At 42.4% G+C, this 10,403-nt stretch overlaps 1 protein-coding gene across 2 annotated transcripts in view; it reads right to left on the reverse strand.

The window, feature by feature from the left end:
• RSF1 (remodeling and spacing factor 1) overlaps positions 1-10,403 on the reverse strand; it is a 61,154-nt gene that overhangs the window by 32,642 nt on the left and 18,109 nt on the right. For both annotated transcript variants that reach the window (XM_025193885.1, XM_014526692.2), the window contains exons 6-8: positions 8,645-8,854; positions 5,983-6,087; positions 1,373-1,452 (exon numbers count right to left, since the gene is read on the reverse strand). In XM_025193885.1, the coding sequence (XP_025049670.1) occupies positions 1,373-1,452; positions 5,983-6,087; positions 8,645-8,854 (395 nt within the window). The remainder of the gene's footprint in view (positions 1-1,372; positions 1,453-5,982; positions 6,088-8,644; positions 8,855-10,403) is intronic.

Consider the following 10,403-nt stretch of genomic DNA (forward strand, 5'->3'; position numbering starts at 1 on the left):
TGGTCTACACTAGCACCCCCACAGCTTCCTCTGCCAGAGCTACACCAGTGATAGCACACAAGAAAGACACTTTAAGGAAGCTTAGGGTGAACAATGACCAGAGTTAACACTGAAGTTTCAATGTTGGGCGTGGTCTTCCTAGCACAGTCCTACAATACACACGTCCTTCCTTTGTATTGTGTGTACAATACACCTATGTTCCCTGTACTCCCAATTCATTTGTTTTGAGCAGTTTCTGTTTATGACATGTAATCCAAGGCAGCCTGTTGTAGTGGATGTAGTTTATGTGATCTTTGTTTAAAAATACTCAGCAGAATTAACATTTAATTGTATAAAACACATTCTATACATCAAAACAATGCTAACTTACACGATATTTAAGTTTAGGATAGATATTAGGAAAAAATTTCTCACGACGAAGGTAGTAAAGCACTGGAACAGGTTACCCAGAGAGGTGGTGGAATCTCCATCCTTAGAGGTTTTCAAGACCAGGCTAGCAGACAAAGCCTTGGCTGGGATGATCTAGTTGGGGACGGTCCTGCTTTGGGCAGGGGGTTAGGCTAGATGTGACCTCCTGAGGTCCCTTCCAACCTTCATTTTCTATGATTCTATGAATTCCTTTGTTAAAAATGCTGCATTTCTCCAAATGATAGATTATAACTATGAAATCTGTTTCAGATATCTATGCTGGCAATTGGGGGATAGGTACCCACAATTCTCTGAAACCGCTGGGGAAATGCTATTTGCAAGCATAGAGAACAGGTTTACACTAACAGTAACCATCCAGCCCTACTTTACTATCATTCTAGGACAATGGCTACAATGCACACGTTGCTCTATTAAGTTACAGCTGTTCTTACTTCCTGCAGCCTGTAAGCATGCAACTGTAGAGCGCAAACAAAGTTTAAAACTAATATTAGGCAAGAAGAGTCTGTAACGCACATTAATGGAAGAGACTTTGGTGGCAAAGTCAAATGACTTAGAACTTGCTTACACTAGGAGATTTACACATTGCTGACCAAGGGTATTGACAAGTGGTACAACTGAGCCAGTGCTGAAAACCATTTAGTTGCAAGTACAGGAAGAATGAAACTCTGTCCAGACACTGTGACCAAGCCTTAATACAAATACATTGCTTCATCTTTTTAATTATTGGGCTTCTGTCTCACCTCTTGTAAGCCTCCAGTTTTGGTGCCAGGAACAAATTCTCTGATTAATGAGAAGTCCCTGAGTATTGATCAAAATAGCCTTACCGATGCAAGATCTCATTAATACGTTTTCAGCTTCTTTTAAAGTTTGATCAATTACTACTGCAATTACCTAGCAACTTGCTGCGAGTTGTTTGTGAACACAACCAATTAAGGGTCCATACCTTCGCTCCGCACGCTCCTTCTTTTTTAAGACAACATCCAGATCCTGCAGCTGTTCTTCTAATTTCTCACAGAGTAATTTCTGGGGAGATAATACATGGTATTAGTTTCTCTCATAAGCAAATACCCTCATGTAATACATTTATTCAAAATATTCATTTGTTGTTTTCACATTTACCACAGTGATAGGTAAAAGGATAATTTTTTCTTTCCTTTTAAGAAGGGCTGAAATGTTGTAGCCATGATGGTCCAAGAGATGTCTGAGAGGCTCAACCCTGAAGAAGGGCACTTGATGCCCAAAGCCTTGTCTAACAGCTCTCCCAACTATACAGGTGATCCAATAAAAGATATCACCAAGAATCCTTGCCTCTCTCCCTTTAAAGAAGTTAAAGTATTGTATTCATTTAATCTCTGCCAGAGATCCAGTAGCATAGCAACAACATACTTCTTAGGCTGAAGGAGCATATTTCAGGAACAAAGCAGGGGTCAGTTTTCTTCAATTTTAGGTACTTTTATAAAAACTGCAATCATCTTCCCACAGAAGTACAGAAACCTAGTAACAGGTGTCTACTGTCAAATGCTTCCTGCCTAGAGCAATTATAACACACAAGTCTTCAGAATGAACATTCTTCCCAATTATTTCCAGTTTACTTTCTGTCTAGCCTCACAAATTTCAAAGAAAATGTGGATTAAGTTAAAATTCACAAATATTGAGACAAACACACACACACTAATCCTCAGTTCTGTGTGTGTGTGTGTGTGTGTGTGTGTGTGTGTGTGTGTGTAAATGAATACGTATACAGTTCACTGAATGTCTCTGCACACTGGATAACTGCATTACTTGCTCAACTACAAAACACAAGGAAAGTCCCAATGTGTTATCTATCGTTTATGTTGTAACAAAATGCAGTAATCTTCATATTGGTAATACATAAACCACCTAATACATAACCTCTTTCACTCCCTTCAGCTGAGCCGGAAAGAGTTAAAGTGAAACAGCTGTCAATGAGCTGTTGTTAGAAGCCTTGAAAATGACAGGAGCCAGTGGATTTTACAGCTGCTATCTCCCTTTATTTTCAAGGCTTCTAACAGCACCCCCATCAGCGACCATTAGGCCCCCTATACATGTCACAGTTACCGTGAAATTAACTGGTTAACTGCACAATTAACTGAGATCAGCTACATGTGCAAAGCACCTATCACGCTATTAAAAGCTTCAACCAGCTACAAAGTTAGACCTCAAAAAAGTATATTAACTTTACAGCCGGTTGCTACCCAGCTTTAATTTGCAGGTGTAGCAAGAAATATATCGTGTGATGGCAATCTGCTGGTCCTCTGGCATCCCAGGGTGCATTGCTCCACCTCCAGTGTAAACTTCTCTGAAAAAGAACGAGGAGAAAATGCCTATCCCAGCATAGTTATAATCAAAGGCCTAGGTTCATCCCCCCCTACCCAGCAGGACCCAGCATTACAAATACCACCCCCACCCCATGCAAGCAGAGAGTAGATGAGCAGGGACACCCCTGCCATGCTGGAGCACCCCGGGCAGCAACAAGTGGGGGCACCCCTCATCCTTCCCCACACAAGTGCAGGCAGTGGAAAATACGCACAGCCCAGCAGAGACCCAGGGCCTTCCCAGAAAGCAAGGGGGGGGGGGTGGATTCCTCTCCCCAGTATTCTCCCCAGCCTTGCAAAGGTGCCTGGGTCACCTTGCCAGGCTGGAGCAGAGCCTGGGTCTCCCAAACAACAGCAAGCTGGGGAAGAGGATTTCCCCCTCACTGTCCCCTACTTGTGCAGGGAGCCAGGGATACCCTGCACAGCTGGAGCAGATCCCAGGTCTCCTGAGCAGCAGCAAGAGGGATTGGGGGACAAACCCCATCGTTACCCAACAAGCACATGGAGGGAATCCCTCCCCACGCTTGCTGCTTCCCAGCAGTCAGGGCTGTGCCAGCTCCCTGCACACTTAAGGGGCAGTGGGAGGGAAGGGGGGGGAGAATCCTGCCCACCCCCAGCTTGCTGCTCTCTGGAAGACCCAGGCTCTGCTTTAGACCCAGCCCAGCAGGGTGTCCCTGGCTCCATGCGAGGTTAGGGGGAAAAACTGGGGGGAGGATTTCCCTTCCTCCCCAGCTTGCTTTTTGGGGAACCCATGGGGGTCCTGGGGGATGACTCCTTAGTTGTCATCTAATTCTTTCAGTGGTGCTGCTGACCAGGGAAAGCTCCCCTAGATGGTCAGCAGCAGCAGTGCAAGCTGTTATTCCTTTTTCCTTTCTCCTGACAGACTGCCCTGTGCATGTGAAGCTGTTCACATGGTGCAATGTCTTCACCACACAAGGAAAACAATGCTGCAAGTGGAATAATGTCTAGAGCCACCCTTAGAAGCCTTCTAACTGAGGGGAACTAGACGGTTTCAGAGATGCTAATGCCATAGTACTGACAGCACCACGCACTAAAGAGCATTACTTACACACTGTGATGTGTTTTGGAATCAGAGCTGGGATAGAAGATCTACAAGACTGCTTCTGAACTGTACATAAGCCTTCCCGAAATAATGCAGCAAAAATGGCATTAGATGTGGTCTGGCCCATACTATGCCAAGACTCTACAAGGCAGAACTTGCCATTTTAATAAATTTATTTCAAATTAAGCTATACATTTGCACTGAAATGTTTTGTGGTTACAGAGAGCCATATCAGAGGAAGCACTGCCACTTGCCTGCTGCTGACATTGACAGCACTCTCAGCAGAGAGCAACAGGCACAGTAAGATCATGCTCCTGTTGGATTACAACAGACAACTGGCTAGGTTGCAGGCAAGTATGTGTGGAACCAGAAGGGATATTCAAGCAGAGCTCCTGCTTCCTTTGGACGATGATACATTTCCCCACCAGCCCAGCTGACAGTATTCATTCTTTTATATAGGAAAAATTAAAGAAGCCAGATGTAATACCTTTTATTGAACTAACTTTATACTTGAGAAATAGGTTAAGAGAAACTTTTGGACAAAAATTGCCCTTCTACAGTTCTGGGAAAGAAACAAATACAGTCTAAACTGAATACCAGCTAGAACCGTTACTTTTGTTTAATACTATTATGTTAATGAAACTGATCACTTAGAAAGGGAAATGAACAATAAACTTGTGAAGCAAAGAGTGAGTACTTGCCTACTCTGGAGATCTTCAAAAGGAGACTGGACACACACCTTGCTGGGGTTATTTGACTGCAGCAGTCTTTCCTGCCCACAGAAGGGGGGCTGGACTCAATAATCTCACGAGGTCCCTTCCAGCCCTAAACTTCTGTGAATCTGTTTGCTTACAAACCAGACCAAATAAAAAGAAGTCCAGTTCCTATAGGTAAACTAAATTATGTAAAGAATAATATTATTTAAGGGAAGAGGGCTGTTATCACATGTAAAGAACAGAGGGGTTAGTAGAGAGGGCATAAATTCACTGTCAATGTATCCAGTTTTGGTGTCCAGCAAAGTTCTGAACTTTTGTTCCCAGGCTCATCTTCTGATGATACAACACAGGTTTCATCTGAGGACAAGTCTGTGAGGTTGGAGATAGAGTGGCTGTTCTCTCTCCCACTGCTATTTCTATCCTTTATCATTTTTCTACAAGAGTTCACCCTGCATCATAGCAACTGTACAGTTTCATCTATATAGTTTCCATGAGGGCAACTGGTGCGTAGCACTTGTGATGGGCCTCTGTAAGATGCACAGATTCTGACAATGTTGCCATGGGGTGTGTTGATTGTGGTGGTAATGGAGCAGCGTTGGCAGGTTTTGCTTTTGTTACTTAGCCAGGGTCTTGTTCCATTTGGAGAGCAAGACAGGCCTGGGAACAAAAATCATCATTTTGCTGAACCTCAAAAAATGTGGATTTAACACAGACAACAGTTTTCTAACCCATTATAACTCACCAGCTCCCTCTGTTAATGTCTCTCAGCTCTGCTATGATAGCCACTCTTACCTTTGGAGTAGTATAGCTCTTTTACATTAGGTTTATCTAAAGCAACTGTTTTTCCCTGGTCTGTAAATACTTTTGCTAACTTATTTTTGCTCCACAGCTTTACTGACCACTCTCCTTTTTAAAAGATCAATTTTATTAACATAAAAGCATTCAACAAAAGTAATTGTTCTACCTGGTATCTAGCATGGGATGTATCTGCTTTTCATGAACCTGAGGAAGAGCATTTTATGCACAAAAGCTTGTCTATCATCTCTCCCAAATCTAAGGCTATTCCAATAAAAGATATAAAAAAAACCCTGTGCTTCTTGAATTTTCCAGGGACCATCACGGCTACAACACTACCAGGAAAAAATCAAGTAGACTTAAATGATTCCAATTCTACAGTATTTTTGAGGTAACCTTTTCAAAAGGTTGACAGAAACTGACTCTGCTGAACTCTCCTGTCTACACATTAGCAATGTGATAGTCATCTATTAAGAAAGGCATGAGGTAAAGGTTATCTTCCTACAGAATTCAGTTTAATGCACTACAGTCCAAGCCATGGTTTAATTCTTAATTGAGAAAAATGGTGCTGGTCTCCCAGTGAATCACAACATCGAGCAGGGAATGAAGAAGATGAAAGACAAAAGTCAACAAGAAACCGTACATGCTGGCAAGGTGGACAGAACCATTCTCCATCTGGGATTATCATCAGTGGGGGGCGAAGGCAGGCTGTGTGGTATCCGCTGTCACAAGAGTCACACAACAGTATCTGCAGAAAGAAAGTAAGAGATTGCTATCACTTTGGACACGGGATCGTTGATGCCAATGGGCAAGAAGTACTAGAGATACTTTCCAGACAGTGTCGAAGGCTTTACATAAGCACTTTAAACTATGCAAACCCCAAGAACCTCCAAAACCACTTACTCCTGGAAGTGTTTCCAAAAAGGGAGACATTTGTTATTTTGTTATGTACCAGGATTTGCAGCCTTCACTCTAGATTTATTTTTGATCGTCTGTACACATGCAGCAGTGCACCATCCTGGACTGCTCACAGACTCAATGCGATGTGGAATTAGGCATTTGTTACAATGCAAACTGATTCAACTGGGTAAACTCGAGATGCCTCTGCTGCATTACGTAGGAGCTGACAATGCTGTGTGTGTGTCCACTGGAATACAGTGGACATAGTGGTATACAGTCCACCCAAGGAACTACTGAAGTAATATCAACTATGCTTGCATATCTGTCGTATAAATAAAAGAATGCTTAGTGTGTGGATCAGTGTTATGATGGAGGGTTATGATTTGCTAGACATATACAGGTGTTCAAGATCAATGACAACTACTGGGAAATCAGAATTGCAGAAACTGGAAATAAAGGAGACCTCCTGGTTCATTCTCTAGAGCAGGGGTGTCAAACTCACCTTGGACCTCAGCCTAGATCTGGACAACAGGGCTCCCTGCAGGCCAGATCTGGCCTAGGTATGGGGTGGTGGTAGCAGCCACTGCAGCAGCAGTAATGCAGGCAACTACAGGCCAGTCAGCTGCTCATCATGCCAGAGGCTTGCAAGTGATAGAGAGCCAGATGGCCACAGGGCAACAGAGGGAATTGCTGCACAGCCCTTGTTAGTTCCCCTGCCACCAGCGGTCATGTCCACCAGATTCCCTGGCGGTCCACTCCCCACTGCTAGCCACTCCCCCTTATTCCCTGGCCCACCGGTAGCATGGCAAGCCCCATGAAGCAACTCTGTGGGCTGGATCTGGCCCAAAGGCTGTATGTTTGACACCACTGCTCTACAGCATACTACTTAGTCCTACATTCAAGTTAACGGCAAGTGCCTCAAAAAATGGGGTTTTCAACACTTCCACGTGCAGATAATGCAACATGTCAATGAATTTCTATGTCAACATCTTTCCTGATATTCAAGAAATACTCCTCTTCCTTGATTTGCACTCCATTTATAATACTATAATATTTAGCATTCTACAATATTGAAAAAAACAAACTCGTAACTGGAAACTTGTAAGTGATGATCCTTAGATAACTTACTGCATAAGAACACACACCAGTTCAAAAGAGAGCTCTGTTTGTAAGATACACTCAGAATCATATGGTAAGAAGAGATCTGGAGAGTCATTTAGTCCAACCCCTGACACACATCATCTTCACCAGCTACTTGTACACACAACTTGCATTCTGGCATCTCCTAACTTCTAAGCACTTGATTTTGCAACCTTAATGTTCTTCAGTTATAGTTTTGGGGGGGCTAGAACATTTATTTTTACTGCAAAGACACAGTGAAACTGAATAAGAAAGAACTTTTACAAACTTCTCACCTAGTCACTCTTAAAAAACCCCCACAAAACTAAAACCAGTTTGAATATTTTTAAAACTGTTTTTGAATTAGGAGCAAGATAAGATAAATGGTTTGACAACAAAACTTCCCTGGCTCAGTGTAACTCGGGAATCTTCCAGATTGAAAGGCAGGGCAGACATGCACCTTTATAGACTAACCAAATAATATGTATATTAAATCTCGCCCTCTATATCTATCTAAAGCCCAGGCCACAGGGATGCAAACCTATGATTTAAACTTAAAAAACATCACCTTATGCAAAGGTCAAGGGAATTATGCCATACACTGCACTTAGAAGTCTATACAGTTTGTTGATAAAGCATCCATTCAACATGAGCTTCTGATTTGCAGCTGCTGAACACTGAAAACTACAATTTAAACAAACAAGCTTTGCTTGAAACAGGTAACCACATATTGCTATATTCTGAAAATGTAGTCCTAGGTGCCTTAAATGATCTTTCTTCAAGCACTTTTCTCCTAGCACTCTTGCCAGTACCAGACTCAGAGCTGGGGAGAGCAAGGCAGAAATTTGTTGTAGGCGGCTGAAGAGATCGAGCTGGATTCAGATCACTGGCATCTCCTCCTCAGCCTAATATCAACATAATTAGCAAGAGTGGGGTTGGATGCGGGTGGGAGAAGGGACGTGAGGGAATGCAGAGAGGGGCATTCTCCAGCTTGCCTCCAAGACTGAGGATGGAGCCAAGACATTACACAACTGTGTGCAGCAGGCACCCTAGTACAAGCATTGCAGTCCTGATCATGTCTCTTGACTGCTACTACCTATTAACCCTGTCCCATCTCCCCTTCCAATGGGCACAGTTCTTCAAAAACACCACTCCATTTCAGAAGAAAGCTCTTGTAGCAGAAGCAAGTGATTGTTTTAAATGATACTAGCATAAAAAAGCAGCACTGCCAGGGCACTGAACTGCAGCTTTTTCCTGTTAAAATGTTTTGTAGATCAGTAACGTACTAGCTCAGGATGATTGGGAAGGCCACACTTCTTGCATGGTTCATCATCATCTGCAGGTGCAGGTTCCTCTTCTTCCTCTTCCTCCTCCTCTACTGAGCCCTCCTCTGTGTTTTCTTCGTTCTCGGATTCCTCGCTTTCGTCATTACTTGAGTATCTCCATTTCCCACGCGTTCGTGTACCCGCCCACCGAACTTTGCTTTTCTGTGTGACCTGGCGTTACACAAAGATAAAACACAATGAAGGCCACATACATTGCTTTGTCATTTATGCTGTAGGTTTAGAAACCAGTTAGTCTTTTTTAAGCAAACAAAACAACAGTGAGAAAATGCAGTAGAGCAGCTTCAATATGCAATCATCTTTGGTGAAGTTCCAAAATGCTTACACAAATACTTGAACATAAAGAGGAAACAATGTTAAAATTTACAGGCAAAGAGAATTTTCAAATTAAAGATTTAAAATGTGTGAAGATAGCTCTTTTATAAAACTATCACCATCACACTTTCTTCTTTGCCAAAGGAATTTTTCACTATGATTGTGACAACCTGAACAAAGAAACTTTTCGCTTCCAGAGTACAGCAAGCCTCATTTAAAAGCTGCCTTTCCTCAGTCTGAAAGGGAACCTTTCAAACAGCTTGCTTTATGAAACGGAAATAGAGAAAAATGCTCTGATTTTTACTTTTAGTATCATAACAGTATTGTAAGACATGCACTACTTTCATCATGAGGACTTCCCTCAGTGTGTGGGCTGGCAGGAGGAAGATATATGAAAGGCAGGATGAAGTGATTTAAAGTGATTAAATTTTAATTATGATTTAAATGAGTAAGCAGGAAACCCTGATTCAAATAATCAACTTAAATCTTGTTTTGCACATTTCTACATTTTATTTATTTTTCTAAATAAGATTATATCTGGTTGATACTTTTTTTTTTTTTATCTTTTACCAACCAGGAGATAACATATAACAAATACATGTAATTAGCTAGGCAACCATACAGTTTTACATATGTTTATTCTGTTTGTTGATTTTTATATTTTGTATTATTTTAGCAAATGGTGAGACATGTTTCTTATTTATTAGATGATTTATTATTTTACTTGTGCTTTGTATCAAGATGCATTTCAACAGAAACTGGAATTCAATTACAAATTCACAAAGCAGCATTTAAAAACGCTTTTAATATATAAAACTATATTAAATGTACATAAAGAAAAACAAATTGAACAGAATGGCTGGAGCCAGATGTGCACGCATGTGCAGTCTGTGACAATGCAAACTACTTTGCAGACCCAGAAACTGCATGCCTGGCATGTTAAAACATGCCCACCACAAATTTGCAGCATGGGGGCAAAATCTGCTATTGGGAAATTTCTATAGCAAAAAAAAAAAAAAATGCTGCAAAAAAGCGGCATGGCACACACCACAGGAGTGTGAGCTGGCAGACATGGAAGCTTAGTCCTCCCAGGAAACACTTAGCTGCTGGCCAGACCTAGGAGTGCACCCATAGAGATTTTTGGGGCTGATACAATAGACGATTTTTAAGGAAGCATATCGGCCGATACGGATCCGATTTCTGAAACACAGCCTGGCACAGCCCAGCAGTGTCCAGCTGGTAAGTCTGCTGGGGTGGAAGGGGTAGGGGAAGGGAAGAGAAGGGAGGGCAGATCGAGGTCCCTACAGTAAGGGAGGGAGTGGGGTTGGGGCAGGGGCAGGCACTGCCCAGCCGTGGTGGGGTGGGGCACGGGACGGAGCCGCGGCTT

This window comes from Alligator sinensis, unplaced genomic scaffold (assembly GCF_000455745.1).
Source record: "Alligator sinensis unplaced genomic scaffold, ASM45574v1 scaffold1255_1, whole genome shotgun sequence".
Classification (NCBI taxonomy): domain Eukaryota; kingdom Metazoa; phylum Chordata; order Crocodylia; family Alligatoridae; genus Alligator; species Alligator sinensis.